Genomic DNA, 19,443 nt, shown 5'->3' on the forward strand with positions numbered 1-19,443 from the left:
AAAATGGATCTGTGCACAGCCCTAATAATTATGGGTACCTACAGAAACTTTTGGAAGCCAAGGGGAGACAAATTATATACAACAGGAAATAATTTGATAGATCTGATGACAGCAGTGGGAAAACCCTCTTTTGCAGAAGAGGGGTTAGGAAATGTCCTGATGCTACCATGAGTGTAGCATTAAACTTAGCTCACTATTTTTATTTGTCTTTCATTTGTTATATGTTAATACAGTCATAACATTGGAAATGAGTAATTGCATTCCATCTTTTAACAGAAAAAAGAAAAGGCATCTGTCATGAAGAAAAATAATGCTTATGCAGTGGCGGTTGCCAATTATGCACCAAATATCACCAAAGACTCAGCTCTCCCAACCATCTCCAAGAGTGCTACCACCACGTCTACTGGCACAACCACTGCAGAACCTAATAAGGCAAAGCCAGATGCCAAACCAGCAGAAGCAAAGAAAACCTTCAACAGTGTTAGTAAAATTGACAGGATGTCAAGAATAGTATTTCCTGTTTTATTTGGTACTTTCAACTTGGTATACTGGGCAACATATCTAAACAGGGAACCTGTCTTACATGGATTTGCTCCATCACACTAAAACCTTAATTTTATGATGAGGGTGCATAACATCATGATAATCAGATTGTTTTCCTATGTACAGTACGACTAATAACTGCTAATCTGTGAACCAATATGTACAGAATGTATATAGGTATCATGTCCGTTTATCTCCAAAGGAGGTGCACAAAGTTTATTCATGGGATCTGAAAAACAGATAGCACCCATGTCAAATATAGTCTGCTCTCCTACCCATGTGAGTTCTCCTAAACTTGGATTCAAATATCCTGAATTATATCCATACAACCTTAAATGGTCCTACATAACTATTTAGTAACACTATTTTTTTAATTTAAAGTTTAAAATATTTTTCTATAAAATGACTAATTCTACTTTAATGCAAAGAAGCTATCATTTAAAAGAGATTTTTTAAAACAAAGTAATCTTAATAATTTCTTACGGTAGCAGCGCCCATGTAAATATTATAGATGTGCGGTGAGTTCAAATATTCTCTTATTGCAACCATTCTGAATGCAAGGTACATGTGAAAGCTATTGGAATGTCAGGGTTAATAATTTCTTCCTTTTAGTGAAGGTTCAGAGTTAATGATTGAAGGCTAAATCTGTGATCTTCCAAAACTTTTGTCTGAAAGGGGAAAATAGATTTCCAGTAGTCCATGTGCCCAAGCAGGTTTACAAATTACTTTCTCCACAAGAACCTTTCTCTTTCTGTCCAGCACTTGAGTATTTCATAAATAACACCACGTGTGCAGTGCCAATGGTGAGGAAAAACATTGGGATGAACCCACCACACCACAGGGCACTAGCAATTGGCTGTATACATAGAAAACAGCTGTGGTACACCAAAGCAAAGACTATATCTTTTTCCGCTTCTAATTACGCCATCAATATCATTTGTTCAGTTCTTTTTGTTAAATAATCCTACCTTTATCAGTTTCCAGTGAGTTAATTTCTGGAATATAATCTACAAAACTAGAGGATGTCTGATAATAATTTCATACATTGTTTACTTGCTTTGTCACAGATGTTTTTTGTTAATTGTTTTCATATAAAATCCATTATGTGACATTCTGCAGACATTCCAGATCCTGAAAAAATGAGGAAATTACATATAGGATTGTTTATCTGGAAAGAGTAGCAAAACCATCCAGTTAAAATGCCTCTCCTTTATTTCTCCCCTTGCCTCAAAGTTTCACATGCAGACTTAATTTCCACATGAATCTTCAGAGTCAGGTGTGTAGACAATGAGTAGCAAGAGGAGATCAGGTTGTTTTTGTTTGTTTGCTTATTTGTTTATAAAAACTGTTGATATGCAGTAGGAGACCATTATTCTTCCAGGTATTATAAATTCTGAATTGTTCTGATGAGCAGCTTTAAGAATAATTTACATTCACACCACTGTGTTGTTGTACATTTGATGATTTGAAGCTGAATGCATAATTTGTCTTGTTGGATTCAATGGTGCACAACAGGAAGGTGCTTTCTACTGATGGAAGGGCTGTTTTACACCATGGACTAGAGTGCTGAATGAGAAAAGAGAAACTAAATCCAAAAGTATTCTTCCCAATGTGAAAGATCTTGTGCATATTCTTGTATGAGTGGAAGCATGAAAGTCATATTAAATCTAAGTGCTACCTGTTGGAGCACTGTGCAAATTCATGCTTGCACAAGCATTTCACATATCAGCATTGTGATTTTCTTCCAGCATTCTTTGCACACAATCCATATGTTTGAGGTGATATGTTATATTTGATACTTGTGTTGTAGTTGTGATGATGTTCCAAGACTTCATGGCTTTCTGGGCTCCTCCCTTATTTCTATCTACACCTATAAAAGAGTGAAAATGAGTCTCTGGGAGATGTAAATTTGCCTTTTAAATATATTGCATGTTCCACTATTCAAAATCAGAAAAAGACTTCCAACCACTTCTAGATTTTTTGGGTGTGAGACATTTTGGCAGTCCAGCATCCTGTTACTGACTTACGCAAGCTGCACAATGCATGTGGAGTGCTTTTATTGGACACTGCTCAATGGCCATTTCCAGCTGATGAGGAAAGAGGCAGAGGTCTGTATGCGACCTGTAGACTGGAATTCATGGCGCGTGATGTACGCAATCTGCAACAGACCTTGGCTTATTCTGTAATGAGGCCTAAAGCCCCACCGTAGAGCATGTAGTGTCCTCCAAATGGTAAGCAAGCTTTTGCCAGTAGGCTCATAAAACTTTGTTTTCAGACTTGACTGCTCCAGAAACTGCATATAGATGAAAACATTTTTGTAAAGTGGTTATTACTTATAATATTAACAATTTTCTATGTCCAATCCCATGAAGAACAACATTCCAAAACTTTAAGTGTACATTTATTAGATTAAATGGCAACAATTTGCACATAGCAGCCAATCACAAACTGATTTTCAGTATTTCTCCATTATTGGTGAACCAATACCTTTATAACTTAAAAAAAAAGACAAATGTCCAGAACAAGTTTTCAGATATTGTTCTAGGTTAGGTATATAAGATTTCTCAATACAGATTTTTCAATAAACTTTTCAGTTTATTTGAGACCTGCCTTCCTTCATACTGTTAGTGAGTCCATAGCAAGCACTGGAAATAGTGCATTTTATTTTCACCCTCAAGAGAATGCCCTCATATTTAAGGAGTATTGCTGCTTTTGTAAATTGCATCTTTATATTTTGCTGGAATAAATTCAAAACAAGTTTATATATATATATATATATATATATATATATATATATTAAAATGATTTTGCTAAGAGAAATAATTTTTTAAAAAAGAAATTAAACTTCAGTGCATCATCTGTTCTTAAGTGCAAATGGAAACAAATTGGAGCATCCATTTGCATTTTTGTATAATATTGAATACTGATCCGTTGACTCTTTCTCATGGAGCATTTGTTAACATTCCTTAAAGACCCTGTAAATCATACTACCCATAAATGATTATGTACTGTATTTAGATTTTATTAGCATATTTGGTCTATCAAAAGTATTTTGATTCACATACACATTAGCAGTTATTAGTTGACCTTTTAAAAAGGATACACCTTTATGATGGTGTCTTTATAGTAGAAACATATGTAGTCGTATAGTGTCATTTATTGCAGTTTTGTACAGTACTTGAATATAGTGCATAAACTAAATATTCCAAAGTTTATCAACACTGTATAAATATTTTTTAAACAAATTGAAAATTACCTTAAATGTGTGATATGTCACTCATACACAAAATCCAAAGGTTTTTTTTTTCATTTACTGATTTATTTTCTTGTATATTTTTACAATTAGTTCATTCAGTGTGATTTTGATTTTTGCTCTGCATGACAAATATTGATGGCAAGGTCGCAAATGCATTTTATTGGTTAGAACACAGAAGCAAAACAGATCTGGCATCATACAATACAAAAAGAGTGGAAGGATGAGACATTAATGTCCTATGATGTATTCTTTTGACCCCTCTAATAAATTCAATAGTATTCTTGAACAGTAGTTGAGGAAATGAGCACTTTATTTGACACATAAATATAGAATTTACTTATTTTCATATCTGTTTATATATAATGTAGATCTGTGAATAGAAATGGGTGCAGTAACATGCTAAAGCATTGTAAGGTTTGAAGGTGAGCAATAAAAAATTCTTCATAATATAGTTATACATATCTAAAATGTTTTAATTGTAAATTATAAATTTACCCTTTAATGCTACACTCTCCAGGTATAAATATAAATATGTACATATGTAAATCAATTGTAAATACCAGTATTGTAGAAAGCCTTCTTTAGTTTTATCTTTGTTTTAGGCAAAGGGCTCTGATGGCATAATGGTGATGCAAAGCCCATCTCAACGGTTTTGATGTGACTTATTCTAATGTGACTTTCCAGGGAGACTGCTCAACCTTCACTAAGGTTGGGCATATGCAAATACACCACTTCTTCTTGCCACCTTTTACTGGCCATCTCTCTGACTTTCTCAATTTTCAAACTCTAATTCTATCCAAGGATTGATCACCAGACTTGGGAGACTATGTATTTGCTTGTTTTGAAAATACAATCTGGGAAGAAAATGAAGCTTCGGTTGAGGGAATATCTAGGAATCTAACACTTGAATTTCTGTCATTGTTGTGCTGTGTGTAGTAATTCTGTTACAACATGAAATAGACTGTCTTGGTAATTTTAATTAGTGTTAACAGCTACAGCATGTCACAGAAATGGGAAAACAAGTAGATTTTCTATCCTAAGTGATTTCTCAGAACTCCATGTGATGTAGATGAACAACTGTGATGTTCCATAAACAAAAAAAATCAGAACTTTTCATTCTAGAAATCAGAGGTTATGGTGAGATTAGAATTTTTTCAGGTTTGTAGTAAGCATATGTTCTTAAGAACAGTAGACATAGAAGAAGATACTACTTGCACAATGAAGTGAGTTGTTTTTCTTCTTTTTTCTGATCAGTGTAATGTGTCAACCTTTTTCTGACCATTGATAATTGTCTGTTTTATACACTGAGTTTGTACGAAGGAACCTACAGTAACACCATATCAGGCAACAGAACTGTAGGATACAGACACAAACCAACATCAAATATAGTAATAAAAACAGTTATTTAATACATTTTGGAAAAGGTTTATATGTAAATATTCAGCATTTGCACTTATGGGTTAGCCAATTCAGGATTTTTCAGGCCCCTGATTTATGAATGAAAACCTTTGATCTAAGTACAGCCCAGAGTGATGTCATTAAGCTTTATGCATTAAGTACCAACCACAGTTGCTCTATTTCTCTCTCTCTCTCTCTCTCTCGCTCTCTCTCTCTCGCTCTCTCTCTCTCGCTCTCTCTCTCTCTCTCTCACACACACACACACACAAAGAGAGGGAGAGAAAGAGAATGAAAATATATTAGCTAAAAGGGCTGTTTTCAGATAAAGATGAAATGAGATTCATTACACTTCATCTATTTAAGAAGGCGGGATAAGGATTATTATATTTTATTGTTCCTGATCTTGTTTCTAGTCAGAAAGTGATAGCAAAGCATAAGAGAATAGGGTAAATCTTGGCACCATGATAACTAGGAGGGAAGGCACAAAGGTCCCTTGGAGGGCAGTTGCAAGTTGCAGCAACACATGAAGTTAGCCTTGTGAATTGTTGCAAGCTTCTACTCATAGTTGAGCAGTAGATCTGCACTCAGCCCTTTCCTCTTGTCTGAAACCAAATCTCCTTGTCCCCCATCTGGAGATGACTCATGAAAACTAGAGACTCAGGGCCCTTCTAAACATGCCTAAAACCCCAGAAGTAACCAGGATAAGGGTGTGTGTGTGTTAAATGATGTTTAGCTAAAGTGCAGATGGAATCAGATTAACAGCTGAAAAGCACATGTTAAAAAGGTGTACTTAATACCCAATTCCATCCAGTATGCATCTCATCAGCTGTGTTGTGATGTCTCCTTGAGGGCATGTCTGGGGCCAGATTCTGCTGACCCTGGGAGTCTTCCTTGAAAAAGTAGTTGCCACTTCTCTTTCCATGGTTGCTGGGGAGAGAATTGCAGAAAGGCTGTTATTTACGAATTAAAGGTTTGTTTTTTAAAAAATCAACTTAATGAATCTTTGCAATTTTTCTTCTTCTTGCTGGATTTGAATGGATTGGGAAGGAGGAGCAACACTTTTAGCATGTGATGAGTGAAGGAGATTAAATTCAAAACGTAAAAAATTGGTGTGGTGGAGGTATACAGAGTTTTGCCATTTGTTGCTTTGAATGTGATGAGGTCCAAAGAGAACAATTTTTCTAAATTAAATTTTTGTTCCTAAAAACCCAAATTTTAAAGATACAGATAACCACAGAAGTGACACAAGGCTGATTCTAACTATAAAATTACAGTTGTCTCTCACACAGAAAAAGCTCATCTTATTTTTCTGCCTGACCATGTTCCAAACAAGTTATTAATCTGTGTAGCAGATGTGCACAGTTGCACTGATATCAATGGCACCAGTGTCTAGTATTCTATAGATGCTAAATATATAACAGTAGTTATAGAATTATACCGTGAAGCTATGCCTAAGTCTAGGAATGGTTCATAATCACTTTTGTCTCTTGAAGTTTTTCTATTACACTGATTCTCAGGGCCCATTCTGCATGATTTCAGAGAAGACAGATAAAGATATATTTGTTTTTAGGGAGTTAGAGATACCATGATGGGCAGTGTTTTCAAAGTATACTAATTTATTTCATCCCACTATCATATCTCATCAAATAGCGTCGGAATATGTAAACATTACAAAACCTAGGAACAGAAATGATAGGATGGAACACTATATGCAATAAATGTGATGCTATATCATTGTCAACTTTGGGGACTAGTAAGACTTTTATAACTTCCTCACAGCTAGAGTAGCTTTCTATAATGCAACTATCATATCTGGTAATGGTAGCTATTTTCATGCATGTAACCGCAACCCATCTCTTGTGGCACGACAAAATGTTAGATTTGACTGCTAGCAGTGTTATCCTGGCATAGAGATAAAAATGACCCTATTTTTCCTATTTTACAGGTATACCAACTAATGGAATTTAGCTTTTCCTTTAGCTTTTCAAACTGGATTTGACTAATTTTCTACCCACTGTTTCAATATTACCCTTTATAAAACACACACAAAACATTATTTAATGAAAGGCAATTACAATCAAATCATAAGTGATCTCTGTATAATCCAGCATGAAATTAAAGATTTAATAAATCCACTGTTAAATCAATGCAGTGCTTTATTTTGTGGTCATCATTTTTAAGTATTTTGTCCAACATTTGAAGCTTGGACAGAAAAAGATAATCTCTAAAATCCAAAGGTATGGGCTTTAGATGGCAATATGTCATAACAATCATCATCCCCTATATGCCATTTACAATTAATAGATTTTTTCTTGAAATTATGTCTAGTAAGCCAAAGAATTCATATACAATGGGGACTGTCATTCCAGAATTTTCTTTGTACTAACCACAACACAGTTATGAGGCAAGCAAGATGAGGCGCTAGGAAAGCTCCTGGCTATTAGCTGATATGAATATTCATACCATTCATAGTAGAGTTGGTATCTTTGTCAATTATCAGCTATGGAAAAGGTTTTTTTAACTGCTTTGAGTCTCCTGCAGGAGAGATAAAGCAGGGTATAAATAAATATAATAATAATTTCTCAGCTGAGCTTCCAACATGGATGAAGGACAGCAGAAGTGAGGCCAGGGGAAAGAGATTGTTCACTGTTACCATAAAGTTTCCAAGATGAGAAAGAAATCCAGTATGTTTTCAACTTTTGGGATCAGTATGATAACAGGGGTAAGCTGGCAACAGAAAGATTTGCAAGCTAAATAGGAAGAAAATAAGCTTCCTTACACTGTCTCAGGATGTTGCTCCATCTATCTCATTAGGATGAACCAGAGTCTGACATTGAGAGATGTGAATGAAAGAATTTGAAAGGAGCTGGAATTCAGAGTAAAGAGATATTGAAATACATTGTTTATTTATTTATTTATTTATTTACAGTATTTATATTGTTGCAGTTGACTTTACATCATAGGAATGAATGAATGTTTTGTATTTTAATCTGTGCATAGGAATTTAGATTAGATTTTGCTAGGGTGAGCAAAATGTGTATTTTTACCTCTTGACTAAGGTATTATACTATAGAGAACTTATAATGGCGGTATTTTCCCCCCTGGTGACTAAAAGAGAAAGTGAAAAAAATCTATTTTTAATCTTTTCCAACTTAGTCTTTTATTTTATTCCCACCAGACTACATACTAAGTTAAAAAATTAGAATAAGAAGTTATATTTAACATATAGCTATGCTTTATTACATTATTTGTCTTGTGAAATGAGCATTTAGTGCTCATCTTTTGAAACAAACCATTCTCTTTAAGGAATTCTTGTGTAATTATCTCTTGCAACAAAAGAGCATCAATAGGTACATATTTTTGAAGTTTATAACTGAATTTGAAATCAGAAGGTGAACATTTACTATGGTGTTATTGAGGTATCATTTGTGTGGATTTCATTAGATTCAAATAGATATGTCAGTAGAAACTAATGTAAACACAAATTTGAATTGATAGTGGGAGACCAAAACTATTGATTCCTGATAGAGTTGTCAGTTCCTGATTCAAAAAAAGATTCAAACCCTAACCAGGCATCTTAAAAGTAAGCAAGCATATCTGGCTCACTCACCTGTCCATGTCACTGTTTGCATCACCTTCAAGAAATATAAGGAAATGTTCTGAAGGGAAAGAGCCTGTCCTGTTCATTGAACCTCTTCCCCATGATTTGGAATCCTGGCTTCTTGGGATTTCAAACAACTCAGATAACCCACAGAAACAGAATTGGCTTCCCCCATCATAAAGTTGTTTCTGCACAATGAAGAGTAATGAAAATGACACTGGAAGGATACAGAAAAGGTGCTCATCCTCACTTCATCTTCTTGTAAATTTACTTTATCCATATTTAGAATGAGTTAATGGGGCTGCTGATTCTACAGCATCTGTATGACAAGTAAAGCTCAGAAGGTGTAGCTCTACTACTGCAATGACTACATAAGCCTCTGTTCTCAATCTTCTTTATGTAATTCAGGGTAAAGCTTTGGCAAGTGTCTCAAGCCCCAGGTTCTACTTTTTTTCACTGATATCAGGGATGTAAATCATGATCTGATTACCCCTCCTTAGTAACTAAAATAATGCCACCTCCAAAAGATTATTATTTTTTAAAGCTTTGTTTCGTTTGGTCAGAGAAATTTTGCCTTTCTGGAGACTGTTCTTTGGACAATTGTGTATAATGTGAAAAATTGGGAGAAAATATTGTTTTGTTGCATGGACTGGTTAAAGGAGTAGCAGTGGATAGGTTGTATGTGTGTGTTTTTTGCAACCAATCAGCCTGTCTTTTTGTGTTTGCTGTGTATGTGTGTGCTTAACTTCCCAAATTGGGAAAATATTGCACAGAAGTCTTTGCACAACTCCCCACCCCTGCCATTTGCTGTCATGCTATTATTCTGAAGGTAAGTTCTCTCAAGGAGGAAAATCCTGGAGACTCTGTCTTATCAAGTTAGTATATCCAGTCTCACCTGGAATCTTAGCTATGTTGGGATTTCTTTTTCTAATATTTTCAAGTATTTATCTAAACATTTTATCTATATATATATATTAGGCTTGATCGATCCATGAAAAATTTGATTCTAAACTCGTTTCAAAACTAGAGGGGGCATTTTTTCGTTTTTGTTGCTAATAACGAATTTGGCCCCCAAAATTTTTCGAAATTAACGAAAATTCGTTATTTTCAAAATTAATTTGTTAATGGCGGACGCGCATGCGCGGTGGCCCAAAAACAGCCCGAAGGGGGGGGACTTAGGGGGCTCTCCCGCCCTCATTTTTTGAGTGATCTTCTTCAAACTTGGTACAGTGGTAGAACACATTTAACACTGATAGCTCACCAAAATGTGGAACGTTTCCCTTATCCTCTGATTTTTGGCAAATTTTCATAGCTTTTATAATAAACCATTTTTTAATAATTGCAGAAATCTGTTCCTGGTTTGAAAGTCTTATTTCCTGTTAAATTGGGTTGTCTTTACTGTGAAAGTCATTGCTCTACTTCACCAACTTTGTTTTTGTGGCTGAAACTTTGTTAAATTGGTGTAGTCCCCGGCTGAGACACAAGCAGCCCCGCTTGTGTTTGAGAGCGGTGAAGGGACAAAGGCACCCCCTTCTTTCCCCAAAAGGAGTTGTATTTTGTACAGGGAAGTATGGGATATGCAACTCTTTCCCAAACTTGGCTTAGGATTATCAGGAAGCGTCCCCGGCTGAGACACAAGCAGCCCCGCTTGTGTTTGAGAGCGGTGAAGGGACAAAGGCACCCCCCTTCTTTCCCCAAAAGGAGTTGTATTTTGTACAGGGAAGTATGGGATATGCAACTCTTTCCCAAACTTGGCTTAGGATTATCAGGAAGCGTCCCCGGCTGAGACACAAGCAGCCCCGCTTGTGTTTGAGAGCGGTGAAGGGACAAAGGCACCCCCCCTTCTTTCCCCAAAAGGAGTTGTATTTTGTACAGGGAAGTATGGGATATGCAACTCTTTCCCAAACTTGGCTTAGGATTATCAGGAAGCGTCCCCGGCTGAGACACAAGCAGCCCCGCTTGTGTTTGAGAGTGGTGAAGGGACAAAGGCACCCCCCCTTCTTTCCCCAAAAGGAGTTGTATTTTGTACAGGGAAGTATGGGATATGCAACTCTTTCCCAAACTTGGCTTAGGATTATCAGAAAGCGTCCCCGGCTGAGACACAAGCAGCCCCGCTTGTGTTTGAGACTGGGGAAGGGACAAAGGCACCCCCCCTTCTTTCCCCAAAAGGAGTTGTATTTTGTACAGGGAAGTATGGGATATGCAACTCTTTCCCAAACTTGGCTTAGGATTATCAGAAAGCGTCCCCGGCTGAGACACAAGCAGCCCCGCTTGTGTTTGAGACTGGTGAAGGGACAAAGGCACCCCCCTTCTTTCCCCAAAAGGAGTTGTATTTTGTACAGGGAAGTATGGGATATGCAACTCTTTCCCAAACTTGGCTTAGGATTATCAGAAAGCGTCCCTGGCTGAGACACAAGCAGCCCCGCTTGTGTTTGAGACTGGGGAAGGGACAAAGGCACCCCCCCTTCTTTCCCCAAAAGGAGTTGTATTTTGTACAGGGAAGTATGGGATATGCAACTCTTTCCCAAACTTGGCTTAGGATTATCAGAAAGCGTCCCCGGCTGAGACACAAGCAGCCCCGCTTGTGTTTGAGAGCGGTGAAGGGACAAAGGCACCCCCCCTTCTTTCCCCAAAAGGAGTTGTATTTTGTACAGGGAAGTATGGGATATGCAACTCTTTCCCAAACTTGGCTTAGGATTATCAGAAAGCGTCCCCGGCTGAGACACAAGCAGCCCCGCTTGTGTTTGAGACTGGGGAAGGGACAAAGGCACCCCCCTTCTTTCCCCAAAAGGAGTTGTATTTTGTACAGGGAAGTATGGGATATGCAACTCTTTCCCAAACTTGGCTTAGGATTATCAGAAAGCGTCCCTGGCTGAGACACAAGCAGCCCCGCTTGTGTTTGAGACTGGGGAAGGGACAAAGGCACCCCCCTTCTTTCCCCAAAAGGAGTTGTATTTTGTACAGGGAAGTATGGGATATGCAACTCTTTCCCAAACTTGGCTTAGGATTATCAGAAAGCGTCCCCGGCTGAGACACAAGCAGCCCCGCTTGTGTTTGAGACTGGGGAAGGGACAAAGGCACCCCCCCTTCTTTCCCCAAAAGGAGTTGTATTTTGTACAGGGAAGTATGGGATATGCAACTCTTTCCCAAACTTGGCTTAGGATTATCAGGAAGCGTCCCCGGCTGAGACACAAGCAGCCCCGCTTGTGTTTGAGAGCGGTGAAGGGACAAAGGCACCCCCCCTTCTTTCCCCAAAAGGAGTTGTATTTTGTACAGGGAAGTATGGGATATGCAACTCTTTCCCAAACTTGGCTTAGGATTATCAGGAAGCGTCCCCGGCTGAGACACAAGCAGCCCCGCTTGTGTTTGAGAGCGGTGAAGGGACAAAGGCACCCCCCTTCTTTCCCCAAAAGGAGTTGTATTTTGTACAGGGAAGTATGGGATATGCAACTCTTTCCCAAACTTGGCTTAGGATTATCAGAAAGCGTCCCTGGCTGAGACACAAGCAGCCCTGCTTGTGTTTGAGACTGGGGAAGGGACAAAGGCACCCCCCCTTCTTTCCCCAAAAGGAGTTGTATTTTGTACAGGGAAGTATGGGATATGCAACTCTTTCCCAAACTTGGCTTAGGATTATCAGAAAGCGTCCCTGGCTGAGACACAAGCAGCCCCGCTTGTGTTTGAGAGCAGTGAAGGGACAAAGGCACCCCCTCTTCTTTCCCCAAAAGGAGTTGTATTTTGTACAGGGAAGTATGGGATATGCAACTCTTTCCCAAACTTGGTTTAGGATTATCAGGAAGCGTCCCTGGCTCGGATCCCTTGTTTCCAAAAACACTTTTGCGTGGAAAAAAGAAAGGAGAAAGCCCACCCCGCCCGCAAGAAGAAAAATGGCGTAGCAGAAAAATTGCTGCGCCAGGAAAAAAACACCCACAGGACAGCCCTTTGCAAAAACAAAAGAAAAAGAAAGACCCAACTAACACACACCACCCAAACTCAGCCAGCCACCCCACCTTTTCTCCCGGTCTTCACACAGCCATGCTGTGACGCAGCAATCTTTCCTGCCTGCCAGTGCCTGCACCAAAATCTCCCTTCCACCCTCTCCAAAATTCCCAGTGCGACTGAGCCACGAGGCGTGTGCACGCTCAGGACGTCCTACCAGCCCCTCCCCCTGGTTAAACGTGCTCTCTGATTGGCTACAAGGTGCAAACAACACGCTAGATTGCCCCAGTGGACTTAAACAAGTTTGGATGATTTGCCAAAGCATTTTTTAAAAACGAAAAAAAAGGCGCCATAACGGAAAACGGCCAATCGCGGTTCGAAACCGCGATATCCAGGCGTGTGGACAACCAAGGTTCGATATTGCTTCAAAACAAACGAAAATAACGAATCAATAACGGTAAACGGGGAAAACGAATTATTTGAGCAAGCCTAATATATATATATATGGCACAACTACACTTGTTAGGCTTGTTCACAGGTCCCATCTACACTTCCCTATAATGCATTGTATGCTCTGTGCAGGTGGCAACTTGTTGGGTGTCCATTCAAGTTACAAAGAACTCACTGTGAAACAGAGCTTTGCTATACTATGAGATAGTGAAGAACTGTTTTTATTAAAGCAATTGTGGTGGAGATATACCATACTGAGAAGAGTTGGACTGAACGATTTTAAGAGACGTATCTTTACGATGAAGATGATGACTTTGAACAGTAATTTAATATGTATATTTTACAACAGAACTCCGCAGTGCTCAATTGATTTAATATAGTAAATCTCATGAATAAATAATTTTTCATTTTGTTTGCACATAGTAAAAGGAACAATTTTTAGAAGTTTACTTAAGAAAAGAATGTTTTTGGGAGAAACTGCTGTTAACTGGAATCCTCACAAAAAGGAACCCACTTGTTGACCCATGAAGAGCATTTTCTCTCAGAAGCTTTATAATAGCTGCCAATAGGGCTGTAGCTGGGAAGGGGGGGGCAGTTAGGGGCTTAACCTCCCCCCCCCGGAGATTTTTCAGGTTAAAAAAATCTGGTTTACTCATGAATTTTAACTGATTAACCAAATCCCCATGAATGTCCACTGAAGTTTATCTGTCTTGAGTGTCCACTGAAGTTAATCGATGGAGCCTGATTTCTAAATTATTTTGTATTATGGAACTACTTTTCATGATTTGCTAAAAAAAAAAAAAGTTTCAATCCCCCCCCCCCCCTAATTTTTTTTCTGGCTATGGCCCTGGTCCTGGCTGCCAGACCACATTTACTTCAGAGTAATTCTGTTGGAGGTTCACCACTGCAAGTAGATTATGGATCCAGCCAATTTGTCTACCATGAGAACACTATTAACTTGAAATTAATACTGTTCTAGTTTCCTAAAGTATCGTTTCTGTTCATTTATCTTTCTTCTTGATTTACTTGCATAAAACAAGGACCCCGATCACCAGAACATTATTTTATGACGGGATAGTTAAAGAATTGGATCCAAAGATTTTTGGATGAAAAAAAGTCAGGATTCTAATATAAATGTTAGTGCTGCTATTGTTAGAAATCTACAGAATTGCACAAAAAGCTACAAGTCCAAATGGGTTGCCTCATTTGTTTAGATAAAGTGCATTACAGATGTCATTGTTTTACAAGTGGTTGCTCAGTTGATAGGCTGGCCACACGTCCATATGAAGGTAAGTATCCAAATCCTATTTTCTAGAAAGCAAATCTCATTTAGTTGCATAGAATGCCAGAAAAAAATGGCATACGCTGCTGAACACGTTCAGGTATGGCTACTTGATTCATCTGACTCTCATGCATTAATGTGTCAGCTGGCAAATCTAGCTGCAATTTCAACAATGCATTAGATACATTCAGTCCACAATGAAAAAGGCCTACAGTGATATTGCAATAACGACAGAGTTATGTTTTCCTTCTGGAGTTAACATCCTGCCAGAAGGTCAGTTAGGGTGCTCTTTGTAACATCTTAAGACAGAGGTCACCAAACGAAGGCCAGATGCGGCCCTTCAAGGTAATCTACCCAGCTTCTGACCTACATTTTAGACTTAGGATCGACCTAAATCTGAAATGACTTGAAGACACACAACAAAAACAACAACAACAACAACAACAACACTAATTAACTTGGCTATCTCATTAGCCAAATGCAGGCCACACTTCCCATTGAAATACTGGTAAGTGTATCTTGGTTAAAATTGTTCTTCATTTTAAATATTGTATTGTTCCTTCATGTTTCACTACAAAGAAGATATGTCCAAACTATATTCCCCCACCCCTCAAACAGTCCGAGGGACAATGAAGTGGCCCTCTGCTTTAAAAAATTGAGGATCCCTGTCCTAAGTTCACCTAGTAAACCCTGCGTTAGATATGAGGCGTATGATTGTCCTGTTTGTTGCGTTGCACATCCAATGACTAGTAGTAATCAAGTGATTTTCATACGATTGTCAAATAGTTCAAAGATACATTATTGTTCATTGGATACACTTTTTTCTGTTCAAGGGACATGCTAAGCACTCCTAAAGTCTATTTGTGTTGAAATCTGATTGCATATAGGGCTTAATTCTACATTAATATCTAAGAAACCTTGGAGTATCTGCTCATACTTTGTTTACTTTCAAAATATATGTCCTTATATGAACTTCATATAACTTCATTCTCAACCATTCTCAGTCTCATTGTCTGGCACTGTAACATGTAACCCTTTCTTTATAACATTGTTCAATTCCTAAAATTTCAAGTCTTGAAAGAGAGTTTAGAAATACATAATTAATGTATGATTTTCAGTTCTATGCTCTTTTTAAGAAATGCAGATGTCTTCAAGATGTGTATACAGAATCAAGAGAAGTTTCTTCTTTTGACTTCTCTTTCTAAAAGTTTTCTTTTTGCCAGGAAGTTGTGTTATTGCAGTTAAATCAACTAACGAAAGCTATTTCACTCAAAATGGTTCAGTCATATCTGTTTTTTTTTTAATTATTCAACTCTGCTTGTATTGATGTGAGGAATAACAAGAAACTGATGCGCATCATGGCTGGATACACATTTGAAAACGATTATAAAATCTGTTTTATAAGATAATATGCAAGATAGTTTGTATCATTTTCATCATAAAGTAATATATGCAGCTCTGTAACTTGGGTTTATCATTTAGCCTACATTAAGTTGCTCGGTGTAGCCTAAGGCATTCAATTAGGCTACAGCTCATGTGTGTTCAAGTTGCTCAGGATTGCACAAAACTACATTTTGTTCATGGTATTTAATGATTTCAAGCTTCCACCAAATATTTAGCCAATAGGATCTTTGATGTGTTCAGGTTCAGCCCATTGTGTTCACATTAACACAAAATATGAAAGAAGAAATTGTTTTGATTTTTTACTTTTAGCAGTTCTATTCTAGATTATCATGTTAGTTGCATCTAACAGTTCCTTGTTTACAATATTATAGAGCAGAATGCAAAATAGATTTTTGTATTTATTCATCAAGAAGATACATGTACCACATTTTGGGCATCAGTCACAGAAAAAATGTAAAATCGATTTAAAATTGTCACTTTATGGGAAATAGTTTGGTGGAACTTGTGTTCAACAGAGGAGATTTCACTGAATGTCCACTTACTTGCCTCCATTAAAAAAACCAATGTTTAATATTGGGAAATGATGTCACATGATTTTTTTAAAGAAACCAATCAATGATAAAGGGTAACTGAAAGTGTTTACAGGAGGTCTGAATACTTTGAAATTCTGCAAGCCATGCATTGTAGTCTACCAGGCACTTAATAACCCCCATTGTATTTGCAGTTCCTTGCTTGCAAGAAAAGCAGATCTGATAAATCCCTGGTGAGATTCATGTCTAGTGAGTTGCTTGGCCAAGTATATCACTAGTTGTGCATGTCTTCATAGCCATTTTATTTGTAGATGACCAGAGTCTGGAAGATAGCATCCAGCCCAGCAATTTGAATTTGGTATCAATATATATTGGAAATCAGAGATGATGATACAATGTTGAAATGTTAAATGCTCCAGATAAGATACTCCTAGTGAGATCCTGGGCAGTTTCAATTCTCTGAAATTTCTGAGCACACAGAGAAGGCAAGATATTTCTAGGCACAATTCAATTGATGTCATCTGATGTGTGACTTCCTGTTGTCTTCCTGTTGTAACTTGGGGATTGCCTGTACTTGGAGTTATGATGATGTAGCATCCAAGAATAGTGCTAGATAATCATCTACATGTAGATAATCATCTACATGTTGCAACTTTGGTTACCTTTTCTTTCTTGGCTGAGTAAGAAAAAATAGCTGGTGAGTTGTTTGCTTTTCTAAAAAATAGAACACACATGCACACACACAATTATACACTTGCATAATTAAAAATCTGCATGATAAATGTAGTCTATGTAATTCTTAAACATCCATGTCAAAAGAAATCTCTGGATGGCAATTCACATTTCAATGTTTTATAATTACGGAGAAGACACAAACACAAACAGAGGGGAATATAATATTCTGTAATTTGTGACCTTGTTTAGCTGGGGGTAAAGTTATTGCTTTCATGAATATGTAAAAGAAATAACTTGACCAATGTTTGAATGTTTCACTTTGCTTGCTGTTAAAAAAAAGTAGTAACCCCCATGCAAATTTTTGCTAAATATTATCTTTTTGGTACCTATTAAAATTAATTTAAGTATACTATGTTTTGTTTTATTTGGTTTTGATGATGTACCCACTCTTCATCCTTGTGTTTTCTGTAAAACAGAGAGAATGAAACAAATGTAATGAAAGATGGTCACATAAAAACATCTGTTGGAGAAAAGGAAATATTCTGTGTTCTCTTGTGCCATTTCATTTTTTTCCACAAGTTTTTCCCCATGTTTATTATAAAGCAATATCTGTTAATGCAATTAACTGATTGAATTTTCTGATGGCAACAAGCCTAGAGAAGCAGTAATTGCATTGTGCTCTTGACAAATGCCAACTTTACTCTGGGCTGATAGCTATTTTAACTCTTTAAAGCTGACCAGAGGGAAAACATCAATGCTACCTTTGGAGACCAGCCACTCCTGGCTTCCACTGCCATTTCCTGGCATTCAAAAATGCCAGAAGTGGAACTATAGAGAAACTAGAGAGGGTAAGAGCTTCCTTTATGTCTTCCCAAGATGGACCAAGATCTTGTCTTAAGCTCTGCTCAGAGAAAGTGAAGGTTTCTTTTTTATTAGAGTTAAGCTAGAATACATACATTAACCCATGGATAAATTGACCCAGATTTGGACTGACTTTTTGACAAACATTTCTTGATTTATACCATCCTCACAGAAGTTTCTATAGAAGATCCTCCCCAAGTACAAAGTGTTCCCTTGCTTACTGGACAATTAGAAGGGTGCATTGCCTGAAGTGGCATTTATCTTATATCCAATCAAGATTAGAATAGAAGAGCGGGATTCCCAGCCCTGGTTTACCCCATTCTCCCATTGCTGAAAGAGCACAGTGGTCAAAATTGATCAACTATGCCAATATAGTTGGAAGCTGATAATTTCTGAGAAGTATCCCTGGTATGGAAGAAGAATCTAATCCCATATACATATATAGTTTCCCATCCTTATAGATGAAGAATCATTTCAGCCCAAGTAGCACATTTTATGGCCAACTTTCTAGGAACATACTGAGGTAGTTAGGGCCAAAGCACAAGTGGGAGGAGTCCTACACATAGTTGTTCATAAAAACATGTCTGCTGCTGCTCAGTCGTTTAGTCATCTCTGACTCTTTGTGACCTCATGGACCAGTCCACGCCAGAGCTTCCTGTCGGCCGTCACCGCCCCCAGTTCCTTCAAGGAAAAACATGTCAACCCTATTCATATGTACATGTACACACACTTTGCACCTATTTATCTCTTTCCTTTCTGTCTCACACACGAATATATACATAAATAGATTCCATCCTCATCATCTTCTTGGCAGATCCATTTGTTTCATGGCTAATTTCGAGGAGGGGGCTTTTTTCTGATATGGCAGCATGAGGGGAATGAAAATGTTAATACCTCCAAGCCCTAATGAAATGCAGGAAATGAAGGAGATCAAAGAGGAAGTGAGCTCTATTAAGACAGATTTAACTAAGGCAGTTGAAGATATTAAGCAATTGAAAGTAGATAAAGCAAAATCAGAAAAATCTCAAAACAAATGGCAAAAGAAAGTGGAAAATTTGGAAAGCAAAATAGTAAAAACAGACACACTTCAAGAGAGATTAGAGATAAATGAGATGGAATACCAACTAAGATTCAGAAATATTCAAGAAGAGGCGAATGAAGACATTCGTCAAATTGTACCATGTCTACTGGCTAAGACTTTACAAACAACAGAACAAGAATGTGAGAAGGAGATAGACATAGTTCACCGAGTGTATACTAATTTTGCAAAAAGAAACAAAGTGGCAAGGGATACAATTGTCCACTTTGTGAGAAACAAAAACAAGAAACCAAAGAAAATGATTTAAGTCAATTAAAATAATCTAAAATAATCTTGAGGGTGTTTAAAAAAGAATTAGGGCTATTGGTAAATATGGAGAAATCAGAGATATTAATTATTAATACCTCTCCCCCAAGAGAACAATTAGAGATAAGGAAGGAATCAGAATTAAAACTGGGCGTTAAAATG

At 37.5% G+C, this 19,443-nt stretch overlaps 1 protein-coding gene across 2 annotated transcripts in view; it reads left to right on the forward strand.

The window, feature by feature from the left end:
• Positions 1-17,484, forward strand: part of LOC100565311 (gamma-aminobutyric acid type A receptor subunit alpha2) — a 117,637-nt gene extending 100,153 nt beyond the window's left edge. For both annotated transcript variants that reach the window (XM_062981629.1, XM_008111659.3), the window contains one exon: positions 277-17,484. In XM_062981629.1, the coding sequence (XP_062837699.1) occupies positions 277-606 (330 nt within the window). In that variant the 3' untranslated portion in view covers positions 607-17,484. The remainder of the gene's footprint in view (positions 1-276) is intronic.
• The last annotated feature ends 1,959 nt before the right edge of the window (positions 17,485-19,443 follow it).

The sequence above is a fragment of the Anolis carolinensis genome, chromosome 5, assembly GCF_035594765.1.
Source record: "Anolis carolinensis isolate JA03-04 chromosome 5, rAnoCar3.1.pri, whole genome shotgun sequence".
NCBI classification, from domain to species: Eukaryota; Metazoa; Chordata; class Lepidosauria; order Squamata; family Dactyloidae; genus Anolis; species Anolis carolinensis.